Genomic DNA, 19063 nt, shown 5'->3' on the forward strand with positions numbered 1-19063 from the left:
GACACCTTTTAAAATTGAGCTAAAAATTTTGCCCAATAAAAATAAAAATAAATTCATAACTTAACATATCAGTAAATAGTAAAAGAAAAAATTTAATAATAAAATTTAATTAAAGTTTACCTTACAAAATTAATTTATCTTTACATTTATAAAATAATAATTAAATTTATAGCGGATAATTTAGAAATTCCATTTTTCTCGCCAACTCGAGGATCGTGGGATCATCGAAGAATTCATTTATCGAGACGTCTTCGGATAATCCTTTACGCCGACGTGTCTTCAGCATAAACTCCCTCGCTAAATGAGTCACTGGTTGAGGCTCCAGAGGTCGGATGGTTATGCTTTTGTCCAGTGCGTCACCTGGAACGATCAGCCAGTGACTAAATACTGACGAGCACAATGCTTTATTCTGGGTGCGAGTTCTCAAGTCGGTTTCGAACCCGAAACTGTCGATTGCGGGTATATAGGCTTTTATGGTGTAAAGAGGACTGCCGGGAACTGCCTTAGTACTAACTGAGTCGCCTCGACGCTTAGCCAAGACAGTATAGACTGCAGAGACACAGTCTTTGGGTACATGTACTTCGACTGATAAATGAGGTTCCATTAGATGCGGATTTGCCATAACAAACGCTGAGTAAGCGACTCGTCGAACTGTTGGGATTATTTGTCCACCACCGCGATGCAATGGCTCTTGTGCAATTACTGCGTCGAGTATTTGGAATTTGACGTTTCTGATTGGCTCTCCACAAAGAGGTCCTTCGCGTGTTCCCCATTGAAATCCTTGGACAATTGCGTCACGTGCACTACTCAGTAACGTCTTGTCGACTTGGGATCGCAGAGTATCGTCTACTAATATATTCGGACCGGTTGCATCTGGCCCAAACGCCCATATTTCACGGGCTGGCAACAAGTCCCAATTATACTTAGTGTGGAAAAATTCTCCCAGCCGTTCCCTGTAATTTATTATAATGCTAATTAATAAATTGCTGTATATTCAATTATACACTGATCCCAATAATTAAGAGATAGAAAAAAAATACTAAATTTTTGGGTGATTTTCAACATGCTGTAACTCGGTGAAAAATAGTCGTAAAAATAAAAAAAGCAAGTTGTAGCCTCAAGTTTCGAGTTTTCAGATCTGGAGTTCAATTTTTTTATCATGCACAGTTCCAAAATAATCCTAAGAAAACCAACGCGGAGACTTTTTGAGGTCGGCAAATTAAAGGGCATAAAATTTCCGAAAAGAATCATAAGGTCAGATTATAAAAAAAAATTCATTGAAGCCCAGAGATTTCTTCGAAGACGAGCAAAAATTTGGAAAATTTTTTTTGAGTTAGTTTTTTTAGGATTACTTCAAAACGATGCATGTTAAAAAAAATTGAACTCCAGATCTGAAAACTAGAAACTTGAGGCTACAACTTGCTTTTTTTATTTTTACTCAACGACCATTTTTTACCGAGTTACAGCATGCTGAAAATCACCCTAAAATTTGGAAATTTTTTATATCCCTTAATTTTTGTGACCAGTGTAGTAGTAGAGTAATTATAGAGAAGGAAATTAAGGTATAGAGGTTATTCACAATCTTTCAACGCTAAAAAAAAAGTCCCCCCACTGCTGTAGTGATATCAACCTTCGCAGTGAATGATATCAAAAAACCAAAAAGTTTATTAAACCAGAAGGTATTTCCCGTACTATGATCCTCGGGCTAAGAAATAAATTTAAATTTAACAAAATGGCGGAGTTTTTAAAAAAAATTATAAATTTTGCGCAAAAATTTGATGTCTTTCGGCCTGCCAAATTACATTTTTGATTGGATCGAAAAACTGAAGGTCCATGGTACTCAGAAACATATATGCAAAATAAGCAGCAATTCGAATCAAATTGATCGAATGATTTGTCTTTGAGTTATAGATGCTATTTTAAAAACTGCATTTTCGAGAACCGATAAGCGGCTGCTCTTTAGATGGCAGTAACTCAAAAAAACTATTCGAGATATGCACTAGAAATTTTAGTATGTTATTTTTGAAGGTATAGAAAATCGCAACATGCAAAAAAAAAAATGATTTTTCGAAATTTCACACTAGTGGTACCCTTCAATAAAATGAAAAATTTTCCATTGAAAATTCAAAAGTCCTCAATAAAAAAAGTGTAATCAAATTTTTGCAAATATCCCTATAAATATCAAATAATTAAAAAATTGCAAGAGACCTTTTTTGTAGCGCATTAAATTTTCTACAAAAAAGCTGTCCTGTAAATTTTCAAAAAATTGGATATTTATTGAAAAATTCCGATTTCAAAATTTGCTAGCGTTTTCCGTCTACATAACCATTAATTATGACAAATCTATATAAATAAATAAAAAGCACTTACTTATTCCACGTAATTTTAACATGTTCAGCCTCGATATCTTCAGCTAACCCGTCCTCTAAAGGCTCAGCAATCATCGTCAGTTTGTTGCGTTTGTTGGGCGTCTCAGCGAAACATTTTAACGAGCTTTTTCTTTTAACAGTTTCAGCAAAGGACACAAAAGGATGTGAGACTTTGGTTTTTATTGTTTCTGAGTACATCAATGACAAATCACACAAAGCGCATTCCAAGTACAGTTCGCCAGTGCCAAGAACAACATGCTCGCCGCTTTCTTCAACCCGCGTACTCAGAAGCGGATAGCTCTTATTAACTTTCCTCAACCCATCCAGCATCCCGGGCAACTCTGATGGATTTGTCGGCTCCACCGCTATTTTAATAACACTCTGCGTATTAAATTTAAGCGGACGAAATATATGAAGATCATCAGAATTAATGAGATCCGTTATCGTACTTGTTTTAACGATAGATCTGTCAATACCTTCAATTAAAACCCAATTACCAGCAGGTACCCGATTTATTTCAATCTGATAACGCGCTTCGCTGATCCACAGCCGTCCGACAGTCACTACACGCGAATCTTCTTCATCAGTACGGGAATAGGCTTCACCAAGTACCCGTACTTTTTGTCCAGCCTCCAAAGTACCAGACATTACGCGTCCCAGGACATTGAAACGTGTGTATTCGTTAAGATACATCTTGGTGCTGTGTATCATCAGCCGTCCGTCTGGATTGCACCTCACCATATCCTGAGCTAAAGGTGAGTTTATTGACCCTGTGTAAATATGCTGGATCTTAGCGGAAGCGTGTTCTTGAGGACTTGGCACATGTGTTACGCACATATCAACAAATCCCGATAAATCTCCAAAGAATCTCGTGCAGATGAGTCGTAATAGCGGACGTGTATTCATCTTCATTTCCTTAGAAGTCAGTCGGATTCCTAGTTCATCAAGAACACCAGGCAGCGTTGTGTCGACGTTACCAACAACCTGAGTAAATATTTTGTAAAGCGGCTCGAGAATAAACTCAATAAAACTACGCTGCGCTGTATTGTGCGGCGGCTTCTTGGTAAATTTACGGGTCTTTGAATTAAAATAAACGTCACCCCATAGACGTTTCGCAAATTCTTCAAAATTTAGTGACTCGTGTTTGCGTTGGTATATCGCGGCAAATGATTTTAAAGTAAAGCAGACATTGTACTCCGAACTTGCAAAGCAAACGTTACCGAGAGCTGGTGATACGAACGTCGGATTCTTAGAGTCTGAATACAAAGTAATCAGACTATTTATTTCTTCAATGATGTGACGAAGTTTTTCATACACATTTAGAGGCGGGAACTTCCACTCTAAAATTAGTCTGTCTATTTTATTGATGCAAACAGTCAGAGCGAGTCGTTCTTGAATTGCGTGTTTTAATAATCTTTTAGTGTTCATCATCACGCCTTCCGCGGCGTCTACTACTAACACAGCTCCGTCTGAAAGACGGATTGCAGCTGTTGCTTCATCCGAGAAGTTGACGTGTCCTGGAGTGTCGAAAATGTTCATCAGATACGACTTAGACTTGACATCTTGGAGTAAAAGAGTAACGGGAGTAGCTTTCGTGGAAACTCCGCGCTGTTGCTCGTTGGGAAGTGTGTCCGTGTACCGCAAAGGCTTTTCATCTGTGACGCTGTGCATGTGGGGGTGAGTATGGCGCACAAGGCAGTCTACTAATGTAGTTTTTCCATGATGCAGGTGGCCTAGGAGCACGATGTTTCGAATCAAAGCTGGAGTATCCATCATGTCGACTAAGAACTCAATGTTATAAGTAGTATCAGGAAGTATTGGAAACTTTGCTTTGCGAGTAGGTGCTATCAGCGGCTTATCAAGTGGCTGAGCATCTTCTTCTTGGACCAGAGTTTCTACCTGGAATTATTCATAAATTTTAATTATTAAAGTCTATTTAAAAAGAGAATTAAAGGGAAAAACAGCAGATTGCCATGTCTACTCAGAACCTAACTACCTTGTACCAACTTTATTCAAAAATCGTTAGCCCTAATAGCTCAGCTCAAAAATTTCTTGCTTCCAAGATTTCTTTATTCCATTACATCATTATTCTAAGACATCTCTACCCAAACTTTTAAAAAAAAAGTAAACAATTCAGTAAGCAGGAAAATGCTTTCTTCTTCTCAGAAATTTGGGTAGAGTTGTTTTGGAATATTGTTGTAATGGAGTAAAGAAATCTTAGAATCAAGAAATTTTTGAGCTGAGCTATTAGGGCTAACAATTTTTGAATAAAGTTGGTACGAGGTAGTTAGGTTCTGAGTAGACATGGCAATCTGCCGGTCTGAAATACAAAAAAAAAGAGGATATTTTTGTGATTTTTTTTTTCAGAGTAAGGTAAAAGACCTAGTACCCGATCAGGGAACTACCCGATCACTCATATATTTGTATGTTTATATTTACTCAAGTTTACTAAATATAGATATACAAATACATGGAGTGATCGGGTACTAGGTCTTTTACTTTTGTGGCATTATTAAGCATCATTCCAAGAATATTCTGCTAAATTTTCGGAAAAAAATATTGAAAAATAAGCCAGTGGTAGTGGGGAGAGCCGAGTCACCTTAAAAAGTCTCCATGCCGTAGGCAGGATAACTCATGACTTTCATCTGAAATCAAAAAATCAAAAAGATTTCTTTAGTACATAAGTTTATCTTGAATTTGAACGAAGGACTAAACAAAATATTCATTTTTGAATTTTTGGTAAAGCCGCAATCAAAAAATTCTGATTTTTGCCAAAAATTGCTCCTTTTGTTTAATTAAAAAATAAGTAGCTATTGAAAAAAAAATCCTTCGTTCAAATCCAAGATAAACTTATGTACTAAAGAAATATTTTTGGTTTTTTGATTTCAGATGAGGCAGTCATGAGTTATCCTGCCTACCGCATGAAGACTTTTTTTTAAGGTGACTCGGCTCTCCCCCCTACCACTGGCTTATTTTTCAATATTTTTTTCCGAAAATTTAGCAGAATATTCTTGAAATAATGCTTAATAATGTCACAAATTTTAAGAATTTTAATAACGAAGGGAAGGTAAAAGACTTAGTACCCGATCACTCCACGTATTTGTTAGTAAAATTTAGTAAATATAGATATACAAATACATGAGTGATCAGGTACTGGGTCTCTTACCTTACTCTAAAAAAAAATATTCTCTTTTTTTTGTATTGTCATCCCAACAAGAAAATGCACCTCGGGTGTCGTCGGTTTTGACTCCCACTCTGGGTATTTTATGTGTTAAATGTTCTCCCACTTTTCTGTGCGCATGCGCAATTCATAAATGTTCAGTGGTAGGGGCGATTTCCGAGGTGCATTTTCTTACTGGGACCACTTTATCGCAGACCCTTTTCCCCTTACAGAGTATTGAGTATACGAGCTATTGAACTTACATCTGGACCATAAACCTCCATAGCACTACGATCATATCGATTGTCTTCTAGTCCAGTCGATGCGCACGAAAAAATGGTCAAAGATCATTTTTTCGGTGGGTAAAGATCGATTTTGAAAAATTTTTTTTTCAAAATACTAGAAAAAATATAAGGAAAAAAGTTACCATAAATTTGGAGGGTGATCTTTTTTTTTTTATAAAAAAATTAGATGTAAAATGAAATATCTCTAAAAGTATTGAGAAGTTATCAAGACAAACTGGTATCATTGTTTTTGGGATTTAATAACGAACAAAATGAATTTTGAACGAAGTCTCTACGACGAATAGTTGCTGAGATAAAAATTATTAAAGCGCGAAAAACGAAAAAGCGCGTCATTTCGTTCGCGCGCGGATAAACAAAAGAGTGTAACTCGGCAGCAAATCGATATTTTAACAATTTTTTTTCATTATTCTCTTAGTAAATCATATATCAACCATAAAAAAATTTGGTAACTTCCAAAAAAATTTTTTCGAATTTTAAATTTAAAAAAAGTAAAAATCACTTTTTGTTAAATAAAAAATAGAAAAAAAGAAAAATAAATAAAATGACCTAATGGATAATTTTGTTTGAACCATTACCCAAATAATTACGGGTAATGACAGTTAAAAAAAATTTTTTTTTCATAAAAAAACCCGTTTTAAAAATTTTTGAAATTTATCAACAATTAAAAAAAAAAAATATATTTTTTTTGATACGACAGAAATTCATCTCGCGAAATTCTGAATCGAATGGTATATACGAATTTTTGTCGATTTTTTGAAATTTTTCCTTTATAATTTTCAATATAAGGACTTAGAAAAATTTCTTGCTACGGGACTTTAAAAAAATAGGACTTCGGATATCTTCGGGAATTGCTAGAGAGAGAAAGTAGTCATTATCCGTTAGAAAACGACACTACGTCTTATGCCTACTTTCTCTCTCTAGCAATTCCCGAAGATATCCGAAGTCCTATTTTTTTAAAGTCCCGTAGCAAGAAATTTTTCTAAGTCCTTATATTGAAAATTATAAAGGAAAAATTTCAAAAAATCGACAAAAATTCGTATATACCATTCGATTCAGAATTTCGCGAGATGAATTTCTGTCGTATCAAAAAAAATATATTTTTTTTTTTTAATTGTTGATAAATTTCAAAAATTTTTAAAACGGGTTTTTTTATGAAAAAAAATTTTTTTTAACTGTCATTACCCGTAATTATTTGGGTAATGGTTCAAACAAAATTATCGATTAGGTCATTTTATTTATTTTTCTTTTTTTCTATTTTTTATTTAACAAAAAGTGATTTTTACTTTTTTTAAATTTAAAATTCGAAAAAATTTTTTTGGAAGTTACCAAATTTTTTTATGGTTGATATATGATTTACTAAGAGAATAATGAAAAAAAATTGTTAAAATATCGATTTGCTGCCGAGTTACACTCTTTTGTTTATCCGCGCGCGAACGAAATGACGCGCTTTTTCGTTTTTCGCGCTTTAATAATTTTTATCTCAGCAACTATTCGTCGTAGAGACTTCGTTCAAAATTCATTTTGTTCGTTATTAAATCCCAAAAACAATGATACCAGTTTGTCTTGATAACTTCTCAATACTTTTAGAGATATTTCATTTTACATCTAATTTTTTTATAAAAAAAAAAAGATCACCCTCCAAATTTATGGTAACTTTTTTCCTTATATTTTTTCTAGTATTTTGAAAAAAAAATTTTTCAAAATCGATCTTTACCCACCGAAAAAATGATCTTTGACCATTTTTTCGTGCGCATCGACTGGACTATTCGTGCAAAACAACTTGCAATGACTGCTGGTCCATGGCATCACGTGGCTCGTCTTTATCTTCATCCAATTTTTCATCTGATCTGTCCTTATCATCAACATCTTCACCTGCGTTCTCATTCTCGTTCTCATCTTCACTTTCTGAGGCCAAGTCCGGTCCTATGTAATTACCAAACTCGTCGTACAGATCCGCGTCCATATTTCTTGATCTAATAAATTTTTTTTATTTTAAATTGATTAGTTATTGATTTTTTTAATTTATTACAAGAGCAATTGTTTATTTAATTTACCGGTATAACCTCAAAAATTTTTGTGTAAATTTTTTTAGTGTAAATTCTTTTTGTGTAAATTATTTTTATGAAAATAAATTTTAAATACTTACAGAGTTTATTTGGTGAGATGGAATTAATAGATCACGAAAATATAATTGATATGGCACAAAATTTATTGTTTATTGTAAATAATGCACTGACAATAATACTGTAAACGTTTTTGAATATTTAATATTTAAGCGCACTCAGCACGAGGGTTACGTAATTAATAAAATTAAATTTTTAATAAATGCGCATATGAAAATTTTTCAAATTAATCAGCGCATTTTCATTAAATTTTATTTTTTTAATTATTTACTCTATTCATTTATAATTTAAAATTTGTTAATAAATATAATAAAAATTATTTTGACGAATGTTTAAATCGCGATGAACTTAAGTAAGAAATATCTAAATCGTGATATATGAGTGAGCTTCTTCAGAAAAATGGAGGGTAGAAATTACCTCTACACTCTATAACCTTTGGTGCCGCTAAAGCCAAGAAAAAAAAAACTAATAAATGATATCACCAACAATGGATGAAATAAACCGTTTAATGACCTCTTGAATAAAAATAAGTAATTAAAACAATGTACCGTTGACATGGCAAGAATTTTTCAATTACAAATAATTATTGTAAGTTTAAAAAAATACAATTATTATTTGACATAAATTATTAAACCATTAACTTATTTTTTAATTTAAAATTATCAATGAATTTAAAAAGTAGATATTTTTAATTCTAACTGTCAAAACTATTTACTGAACTCCGTATGTTTTGACATCTAGGTTAAAAAAATTACGATCCTGAAGTTAGCAGACAGTTACAAATTTTCGGATTTTTTTTTCAACAAATAAATTACAAAAAAAAAAAAACTAAAAATATATACATGTAGAAAATTAAATAAACTACAGGTGCAATTTTTCAAAATAATTTTTTTTTTATAGTTAATCGTTTTTAAAAAAATTCAAAAACTGTCAGACGTCTGCTAACTTCAGTATCAAAAAATTTGACGTTTTTTTTTATCCATAAACGTCAAATGTTCTAAAATTATTTTACTATTAATTAATTAGTTTACTATTAATAATATGAATATATAATAATAATAATAACAATAATAATAATAATAATAATAATAATATTAATAATAATAATAATAATAATAATAATAATAATAATAATAATAATAATAATAATAATAATAATAACAGACATAATTTTTATTTTCCAAAGAAATTAAAAAAATAAAATTATAAAAAAGAAAAAAAAATGGGAACAACTCAAAGTCGTTACGAAGATTTATCAAAAAATGTATGTTTGGATCAATTTTGTGGGACTGAATCAATAGGACCGAATGACACCTTCTGGAATAGATTTTTATCGTTTAATATCCGGCCTCCAGTGACTAGAAATGATCAAATTGAACTGGGAGCTCGATTGGATTCAACATGCCAACGATTGCTTGCTAATAATTTAAGTACTGGTAATTTTGGTTCTTTGATAACAGTCGCATTGATGAGAACAAATGAGTTATTAAATTCACTACAGACTCAAAAGTAAGTTTTATATGATCCTGAAGTTAGCAGACAATTAAAATATTTTGGATTTTTTTTTCAACAAATCAATTACAAAAATACAACAAATAAAAATATGCACATGTAGAGAATTTAAAAAACTACAGGTGCAAAGTTTTCAAATATTTTTTTTTCAATAATTTATTGCTTAAAAAAAATCGAAAAATTATCAGACGTCGGTTAATTTCAGTATCATATCATAGTTTTATTGTGTAAATATTTTATCAGTTACTGTCATCTGTAATTTTTACGATAGTGAATGTAGCAGACATCAGAAAAATTTTAAATTATTAATAAATAGAGTAAATAATTGCCCAAGTAGCACAGAGTCAACTTTAGGATGTCTTTTAAAAAGATAAGAAAAATTTTTTTTTGTCCCAAAGTCACCTTTTTTGGTATAAATACGACCTGCAAATGTTGGTTCCGAAGACAGAGAAAACTTGTGTTGTTGTTCCTGTCTTATTTCAATTAAAAAGTCATTTAGATGACTTACTTTACCACTATTTGTAATTTACTTTTTGACGTCACTTGTGTTAAGTCTTTCAAGTAGACATTTTTTCGGTGACATAAATTTCTGATCATTTTGTCAACATATTGTTGCCTTATCGATATGTCAAAAAGTAGACAAATTTTTGAATCGTTATATCTCAGAAACGGTGGCTCGTAGGAAAAAAAGTATTTGCTCATTTTTTATAGATAGTTTTATGATCTACAATTTTTGTCTGAGGTATTTTTATGATAACACTTACCGTTTTGCTGAAAATCGCGAAAAACTCATTTTTTTTTTTACCTTTGACCTTGAATAAAATTTTTTCCATACAGGGGAAAGTTGGGGAACTTTCAAATTTTATTTATAATTATATTTTGAACGATTTCACCAATTTTCAGCTTGTTGTAAATTTATGTATTTTTGGTTTAATTTGACCGATATAAATGTCACAAAGGCAAGTGTGCTCCTTGGGTAATAAAATAAAATTTCTAAAAAATGCACATTTAAAAAGTTTAAAAATTCATAAGTGTATTTTTTATAAATATTATTTTTTTAAATTACTTACTCTATTTATAGTTTTAAATTTGTCTGTTGTCTGCTACATTCACACTCATGTATTTTTTATTATTATTATAAATATTTATAAATTTATGTGTTTGTTCACACAGCAGTATTATGTCAGCTTGGCAAACATATAATGCATTATTCGCAGTAAGATGTATTTTGAAATATTTGGTTGAAACTGTTGGAGAAGATGCAATGATAAAACATACAGAAGCTGTGCCTGATAATTTAGATGATGATCAAGTTTATTCAGGAAGACTTGAATCATTTGTTGAAGCTCTTATAGAAATAATTATAGATGTGCTTTTGTGGTAATTATTTTTCTATTTCAAATAAATTTTACTAGGTGACACGCTTAGATATCCGCGACAAAATATCCGCAAAAAAATATCCATTGACAAAATATCCGTAAAAAAATATCCATTGACAAAATATCCGTGCGACAAAATATCCATCAGACAAAATATATGCGGAAAAAAAATCTGTAGACAAAATATCCGTAAAAAAATTCAATTGATTAAATATTTGTCGGTAAAAATTCATTTGTTACGTCAACTTTAAGGATATTCTGTCCGTAGATATTTTATTGCACATACAAAAAAATTCGTGAAAAAAGAGCGCTATGTTTCACACCTATTTATGTATGTGTCAATCATATATATTTTCGCATGAAGTATTTAATGAATTAAATGATAAATGTTTATAAAATATGTTTTTAATAACTTTCTTCTACTGTTATTTTAACCGTGAAAATTTTGATCTGATGAATTCATATCTTTGGTATGTTCATTATCAGGATATTCCGTTCGTAGATATTTTATTTATCGGATATTTTGTCGTGTGGTTATTTTGTCTGCGGATATTTTGTCCGTGGATATGTTGTTTCGCAAACATTTTACTAAGATAAAAGCTGTTATTATTTACAAGCTACAATTAGTCAGATTTTGTTTTATTTAATTATTTACTTGAAGCCATTCTTAGACAGTACCCTCCGTTATTTAACTTTGTTCAATGAACTTCAACTGTGAGAATCGTACTACAATTTTATAAAATAATTGAAAAAAATTATTTGTCATTCAACAAATTTGTTAAATAAATTTCACTTATTTATTCATACGCAATTATAAATAATTACAAACATATCGGGAATTATCAAGGAATTTAATGTAACCGGAAAATATCATGGAAATGTCAGGAAATTTCGGAAAGTATCCGGGAATTTAATCGCGAGAGTTCAAAATTAAAAAATTTTTCAATTTTACACTAGTCATAAAAATTAAGGGATACTGAAAAAATTTCAAATTTTTAAGTAATTTTCCGCAGGCTGTAACTCGAAGGAAAATGGTCGTACAAGAAAAACAAAAGAGGCAAATTGTAGTTTCTCGTGTCTTGTTTTCTGATCTAGTCTTTAAATTTTTTTATTACGCGCGGTTCCGGAGTAATCCTTAGAAAGCCATCGGAAAAAACATTTCCAAATTTTTGCTCGTCTTAGAAACTGTTGACGGGTTTCAATAAATTTTTCCAATAATTATAATTGATTTTTTATTACTCCGGAACCGCGCATAATAAAAAAATTTAAAGACCATATCAGAAAACAAGACACGAGAAGCTACAATTTGGCTTTTTTGTTTTTATTGTACGACCATTTTCCTTCGAGTTACAGCCTGTGGAAAATCACTTAAAAATTTGAAATTTTTTTAATATCCCTTAATTTCTGTAACTGGTGTATTTTGAATTTATTTTAATCATAAAATTTCTTATTAAATATTTAAACTTGCATATTTTTAACATCGAGTAATCAAAAGTAGGCCACATAAATTTTTTTTATGGAATTTTTTAGTTTCTCGCATGATTTAATCATCAGATTTAATTATTGATAATGAAAATATAATCAAAACTTTGAATATCTTGATACGAATAAAATTTATGAATCAGGGAAAAATGTGGAAAACTTTACTGGAAAACTGGGAATTTTAAACTCATTTCTTTGTGGCCACCCTGATAATAACAATTACAATTTAATTATTTTTTGAATTGCTGGTGTTATATCGCGTTACTAATGCCATAAGGGCGTATCCCAAAAAAAATACCCTTGAAAAGGCATAAGGACTTATAAAAAATTTTTTTCCGGGAATCGACGTAGTTATGCCTGAAACGGGCAGAAATGCAAAAAAAAATTTTGTACGCTCTTATCGCATCCAGGGTACCTACCGGGAGCCATAAGGGTGTACCAAAAAATTTTTTTTTCGGGAAACAACGTACTTTTGCTTGAAACGCGTGAAATGACGAAAAAAAATTTTTTTCAAATTTGAAATTTTTTGGTACGGTCTTATGGCACCCGGGGTACTCACTGGGGGCCAGAAGGGCGTACAAAAAAAAATTTTCTGGAAACGACGTATTTTTACTTTAAATGCATAGAAATGATGAAAAAATTTTTTTTTCAACTTTGAAATTAACTTTGATCAACATTTTTTGGAATACTTTGATTCAAACTGATCACTCTCAATCACAAATAAAGTGATTAAAGTTAATTTCAAATTTAAAAAAAAATTTTTTCATCATTTCTATGCATTTAAAGTAAAAATTCGTTGTTTCCCGAAAATTTTTTTTTGTACGCCCTTATGGCTCCCGGTAGGTACCCTGGGTGTCATAAGGGCTTACCACAATTGTTTTTTTGCATTTTTGCCTGTTTTAGGCATAACTACGTCGATTCCCGAAAGAAATTTATTGGTACGCCCTTATGGCACCCAAGTGCCATAAGGGCGTATAATAGGCTGATACGCCCTTATGGCATTTGTAATGCGATATTTCTAGGCACCGAATTCCAGAAATTAATATCCATTATCAAAAATGATCTAATAAAAATTACTATGACATAATGCTCCTACAACGAACTCATTTTATTTTAGTTTAAAAATTGCGAGTATGCTCAAAAGGTCGAGGCATCGGCCTCCGGACGGCGGAGGTGGACTTAGGTCCCGTTACATTAAGGGGGGGGGGGGGTAGGGTATTAAAGGCGAAAAAGAAGCATATTTTTGTGATTTTTTCCCGGCAAGATGAGTAATATAATTTCATTAAACTTAATCACATATTATTGTACAACTTTTAAAGAATATCAGAAAAAATTTTCAACGAAAAATATTGATTAATAAGCTGGTGACGTTGAATCTCCGGAGGCGCCTCGAAAAAAGTCGTTTTGCGGTGAACATTATAACTCGTTACCGGATCATCGGAAAAAAAAAATTGATATGCATTTTAAAGTTGATGTATTTCTCGAGGTAACAACGAAGAGTTTTTTTTTTTTTTTTTTTTTTTTTTTCGATTTTTTGCAGCACTTGGAAGTGAAAAACGCGATTTTAGCTCAAAAAATCGCGGTTAATTTATAATTAAAAAATAGAAAAAAAATGAAAAACAAAAAAATACTCTTCGTAGTTACCCGTTGATTTATGTGAAGAAGTAATGTTCAAATTTTCAAAGGGATCGGTTCAGTACATTTTGAGTTATGATGTTCACGGACTTTAAAAATAACGTTTTTGGGAAAATCCATTTAAAGTTTTTTATTCGTGAAAATTTGAAATAAACTATCAATCAAAGAATATGAATTTTTATACTTATATTGAGTCATCAGTTTACATCCTTTGAAAGACACACTGTCGGAGAAAGGGATTCGGAAGAACAAAGAAAATTGCAGCTGATTTCTACTAGGGGTATGCAGAGGCAGGTCGGGCAGGTATAAAAATCAGGTATACCGGCCGGTCATTTGAAACGCCGTAACTCCGTTAGTTTTTAAATTTGTACACAATATTCATGACATATTGTTCATTCAGAAAAAAAATTAAAAAAAAAATTTTTTAAAAACAATTTTAAAACCCTACCCCCCCCCCTCCCCCTTAATTAAAAATTTAGTTTAAAAATTTGAATTATATTTTTGTCACGAAGATTTTACTGAAATTTATTTATCAGATAACGTTTAAATCCAAATTGAATTATTAATTTTATTAAAAAAAGAAAAAGAAAATATCAAAATTTTTTATTAAACGAAAAAATAAACAAAGCAACTGATTAAATTAATTATTTCTCATATTTTTTCTTTAGTGAATTCACATATGTCGTACATCTAGAAGTTATTAATTGTTTACTTGTCTTGCTCTCAGTGCATTTATTCTCACAAACATCAGCAGATTACAGTCCAATTTACAGAATAATAATGAGTAATGAACATACAGTACACGCGCCAATCGTCATCTGTACATTACTTAATAATTTTGCACAACAAGAACATGCACCACCTGGTTTACTAGCACGTGATTCTGGTGGTAGCATCGTTTTTAGTATTGCCGGTAATAATATTTATTATTTTCTTTAACTACACTGCAAAAATTGGTAGTGAATTCGGAGTGATCTGGATTTTATTTAAATCCGCATTTACACTCTAAAACCAAGTGTGTAGTCGAAATTAACACACTTGTCGAATAACATTAAAACGCCATAAGCAATTTATAGGTTTTTAACACACCGTAAAACGTGTTTTAAGTGACTACAAAAAACTATAGTTTTGTTTATGGCCTTAAACACAGAACACATTTAATATGTGTTAAAATAATACACTTGTAACACACTTGGTTTTAGAGTGATACTCTGAACCAGAGTTTCAATATTAAAATTAACTTTTCTTCAAAGTGAAATTCACTCCGGATTTAATCCGCATTCACTTCGTAAATTTTCTACAGTGTATTAAGTGTCAAAAATAACTAACTAATTATTTATTGTAATTACAGCCGGACTATGGAACGTCATAACTCGCGGTATGGGCAACAGTTTTAAAAATATCCAAGTATCGAGTAACGGTGTCGTGGAAGATGAGGAAAAAAAACGTGATATTGAAACACCATTGGCTAGTCAATCATTATTATTACTCCTAGTATTAACAAACCACTGTACCACGACATACAATCCATATCGAGATGCACTATTTTCATTCACAAATATCCAATCTGATCAGTCGACAATGCAGACGAAATCCGTTACGTCTTTTCGATTTAATTTGGATAAATTGTGCAATACTATTTGTAAAGTTACGAATACTGACAAAGTTACTCTATTGTTGTACATGTTACTGCATCGTAATCCATGCGTGAAAGAGCATATTATCAAACGATCGGATATACAATTACTTGTAATTATTTATATTTATTATTAATTTCATTATTTAAGGTTCCATGACAAGTGATCCCTGTCAAGTGATCACACGATTATTGATCCCACAGACTAGATCCAACTGACAACTGATCTAATTCATCAGTTTGATAAAGATTTTCATAACTTTAATTATCATTAATAATGATAATCATCAAGATAATTAGCAAGACAATTGTCTTACTGACTGTCGTATTGGCATATTTTTTTTACAGCATCAATTTCGATGTTCTTTTATGACATTCGATATTTGAATTTATCTTGTTGTTTATTCTGCATTATGTTTTACCATAATGTAGATATTTAAATTAGATTAATTTTGTTATTGATAAATGTTTGATAAATGTTTTGATACTGGATAATAATTGATTTGTGATGATTGGACGATTAAATAAGAAAGGTGATATTTTATAATATGGATGAACTATGAATTTGATTTTCTGGGTTTTCTTTATTACTCCGCACCAAGTTACAAAATATTTTAAGTGATAAGTTTGGTGACCGACTCGATAGATAGATAGTTGTCTTAGTAATAATTCTGTCGTTGGTCATCGTACCGATGTACCACTCTTGCAGGACAGAGGGCAGGATAATTTTCGGGTTTGGGGAATGTAGTGTTAAGTTGATTGGTGAAAATTTATGCTAATTAAGGAGTAGGTGTGTTTAAGAAGGAAAGTTGAAGGGATGAGAAGGACAGTGGAAGTGGTAGATCCAGATGACGAGTTTCGTCCATGTTGTGACAAGATGTGAAGGGCAATAAAATAGGAAAGGTACTTAAAGGATAAAAAAAAAATATAAACTTAAAAGATTTCAAGGATAAGGGAAAAAACTTGAGTAAACTACAAAATTTAAAATAGTAAAACAATTTGTCGCCAGATGTTTACATGAATAGATGGATTAAGTAAAAACGTAAAGTAAAATAAAATAAAATTTATGGTCGGTCCCAAATAAAAATTTAAAATTATTTTAGTTTAAAAATATATTGACATAAATGTTTAAATATTTTTTGCTCTGCAACACTTGTAGATGTGAATTTGCTCGCGATCGTCATTTTAATACAGGGAAATTTGCGCGAATTCTTTTCTTTTATTCTTATTGTTGAGCACAAACTTCCGTATCCTGAAGATGATGATGATTCATCATCATCTCCAAAACTTTTATCCTAATCATTTTCAACCGAATGTCGGTGAGATCAATTTGTAGGGATCACTTGTGGTATAAAATTGTTGGTATCAAATAATGGCACACAATTATTTAATTATTTAAATATTTAACTTATAGGTAACGCCTATTTTACAAATATTATATCATGCACCGGACAATACATCTCACCATATTTATATGTCATTGATTATTCTTTTGATACTTAGTGAAGATGAATCATTTAATAAAAGAATTCATGATATTGTAAGTTTATTTATTATTTATTTAATATTATTGATTGTTATCACTATTAATATTATGCTTATTATTTTTAGATGTTAAAAGGAGTTCATTGGTATACAGAAAGATGTATAAGTGAAATTTCATTAGGTGGTCTTTTAATTCTTATTGTAATACGGACGATACAGTACAATATGTTGAAGATGAGAGTAAGTATTTTAAATTATATTTTTTTAAAATTAAAAAATTCAATATTTTTTTTTTCTTTCGGCCGTTGTAAGTGTAAAATTATAATTGCCTTTCTAGGAAAATTTTTATCTTTAATTCACAGTGCAAAATATCCCTTGCGTCAAGAAATCCTTTTTTTCTGAATATAAATATATAATTTTTTATTATTTGTTATTGATTATTTTTATTCAACTACTTTAAGATAAACAAAAAGTTAAGTCATTGTAAAATAATTTAAAAAAAAAGTAATTGTTGTATTTTGGTTTCAAATATCAATTTTTTATTTGTAAAGAATTTTTCAATAAATTTGTAATTAAATAGTTGTAATTTAAGATTGTAATTATTGATTCAATTTGTTTATTTTTATTCCATATATGTATATTATATAGATAAGAAATAAATTATTGTATTTTTATATTTTTGTGTAATTGTAACAAATTATTTATATTTTTATTTATTTATAATTTTTAAACCTATTATTTATTTAATGATTTAATACGCTTTTCTCTGGTTATTTTACTTAGTATCATGCATGACTGGGAAAGAATGGTCGTCTATTTATTATTAATTTTTTTCACGTATCGATTCGTGTATTGATTATTTTTTTTTCACTCTCTCTTTAAAATGTTGTAAACGTTGAAGTAAAAAAATCAAAATCCCTGTAAATTTGAGTTTACAATTTTAATTCTAAGTATTTTGCATTTAATTTTGAAGTTTTCCTATTTAAAATACATAGCAAAGTTCGAATTTTTTTAATTATTTAGTAAATAAATAAAGTGTAAGCGCATTTGAAAAATACAAATGTGAATTTAGATCAATGAAAAATTAGTACGCGCATTTTTTTAAATTTCTTTATTTCAATTAACTAATTTATTTATTATTTAAAATTTTTGGATTCCCTAATGTTTGCTAAATTCACACTCATAATAAAAATTCAAAAATTCATAGAGAAAAAAAAATAAGGATACAATCAAAATGTTGGAAAATTCAAAATTGCACAACTTTATTGCTTATTTCATTTTGAATAATTACTAATTTTTATAATTCTAATCGATTTTCTTTTTTCATGGTGAATTTTTTATTTAACTTTAAATTATTGATTTGATTTTTTTATTTCTCAATTCGTGAGTTCAAGTTTTTTTTTCAATTTCAGTCCATTACACAATAATATATACCCAGATAGCAAAATGACGTCTTGATGAGTTCCTATTTATGATTTGGACGTCTTAAAAACATGTTAAAGAAGTCTATAAGAAGTTCTCAAGATGTCGAATGCGCCACCTAACGAACTCAGTAAGACGTCTTTAAAAAGAGTTCTCAAAGAGTTCTTTTTTTTGACTCCGCAAATAAGACTTCAGAATGAACTTACCATGATGTCTTAAGGAGTTCCTAATTTTGACTTCATTTTGACTTCAAAAAAGTTAAAAAAGAATACATTAAGACGTCACAAAACTGACGTCTTATTTATGGGGTCTTCAATAACTCTTAATTAAGAGTTCTTAAAAATGACACCTTTAAGAAGTCATTATATGACTTCTTAAAGACTCCTTCAAAAATACGTCGTAAAGCAGTCATTCTGACTTGAATGCTGTCTGGGATTATATGTCATATCACTATCTCCTTCTATCTCATATTTTTCGTTTGAAAACTACTATATCATGAACAAAGTACAGTTACGACAGTCGATATTCATTTGACAGATGAATACATCAAGTTGG

The 19063-nt window shown here is 30.4% G+C and overlaps 2 protein-coding genes across 3 annotated transcripts; one reads left to right on the top strand and one right to left on the bottom strand.

Annotated features, from left to right (window-relative positions):
- On the bottom strand, positions 1 to 6706 carry LOC130674785 (116 kDa U5 small nuclear ribonucleoprotein component-like). Of its 2 annotated transcripts, none has more exons than XM_057480200.1 (3): positions 5793 to 6706; positions 2371 to 4268; positions 1 to 953 (listed from the first exon to the last, which is right to left on the bottom strand). In XM_057480200.1, the coding sequence occupies exons 1-3, from the start codon at positions 5811 to 5813 to the stop codon at positions 167 to 169; spliced, it is 2706 nt and encodes a 901-aa protein (XP_057336183.1). In that variant the 5' UTR covers positions 5814 to 6706; the 3' UTR covers positions 1 to 166. The 2 variants fall into 2 exon arrangements, with proteins under 2 accessions (XP_057336183.1, XP_057336182.1); XM_057480199.1 differs by having other exon boundaries at positions 1 to 971.
- Positions 6707 to 8279: 1573 nt separating this feature from the next.
- LOC130674786 (dymeclin-like) lies at positions 8280 to 17564 on the top strand. Its single transcript, XM_057480201.1, has 8 exons — positions 8280 to 8545; positions 9144 to 9466; positions 10643 to 10849; positions 14634 to 14878; positions 15317 to 15714; positions 17016 to 17141; positions 17213 to 17326; positions 17424 to 17564. Exons 2-8 carry the CDS (start codon positions 9180 to 9182, stop codon positions 17439 to 17441), a joined length of 1395 nt encoding a protein of 464 aa, XP_057336184.1. The 5' UTR covers positions 8280 to 8545; positions 9144 to 9179; the 3' UTR covers positions 17442 to 17564.
- The last annotated feature ends 1499 nt before the right edge of the window (positions 17565 to 19063 follow it).

This window comes from Microplitis mediator, chromosome 9 (assembly GCF_029852145.1).
Source record: "Microplitis mediator isolate UGA2020A chromosome 9, iyMicMedi2.1, whole genome shotgun sequence".
In the NCBI taxonomy this organism is placed as follows: Eukaryota; Metazoa; Arthropoda; class Insecta; order Hymenoptera; family Braconidae; genus Microplitis; species Microplitis mediator.

What these genes read in the sequence shown, in the direction of transcription:
- LOC130674785 (XM_057480199.1), bottom strand. Translation starts at nt 5,813, where the DNA reads ATGGAGGTTTATGGTCCAGAT. An exon ending in TGGAGGTTTATGGTCCAGAT is followed by an intron (nt 4,269 to 5,792) that starts GTAAGTTCAATA and finishes GAATAATTCCAG; the next exon opens with GTAGAAACTCTGGTCCAAGA. An exon ending in GTTAAAATTACGTGGAATAA is followed by an intron (nt 972 to 2,370) that starts GTAAGTGCTTTT and finishes TTTATTAATTAG; the next exon opens with CATTATAATAAATTACAGGG.
- LOC130674786 (XM_057480201.1), top strand. Translation starts at nt 9,180, where the DNA reads ATGGGAACAACTCAAAGTCGTTACGAAGATTTATCAAAAAATGTATGT. An exon ending in ATTATAGATGTGCTTTTGTG is followed by an intron (nt 10,850 to 14,633) that starts GTAATTATTTTT and finishes TTTTTTCTTTAG; the next exon opens with TGAATTCACATATGTCGTAC. An exon ending in ATAAAAGAATTCATGATATT is followed by an intron (nt 17,142 to 17,212) that starts GTAAGTTTATTT and finishes TATTATTTTTAG; the next exon opens with ATGTTAAAAGGAGTTCATTG.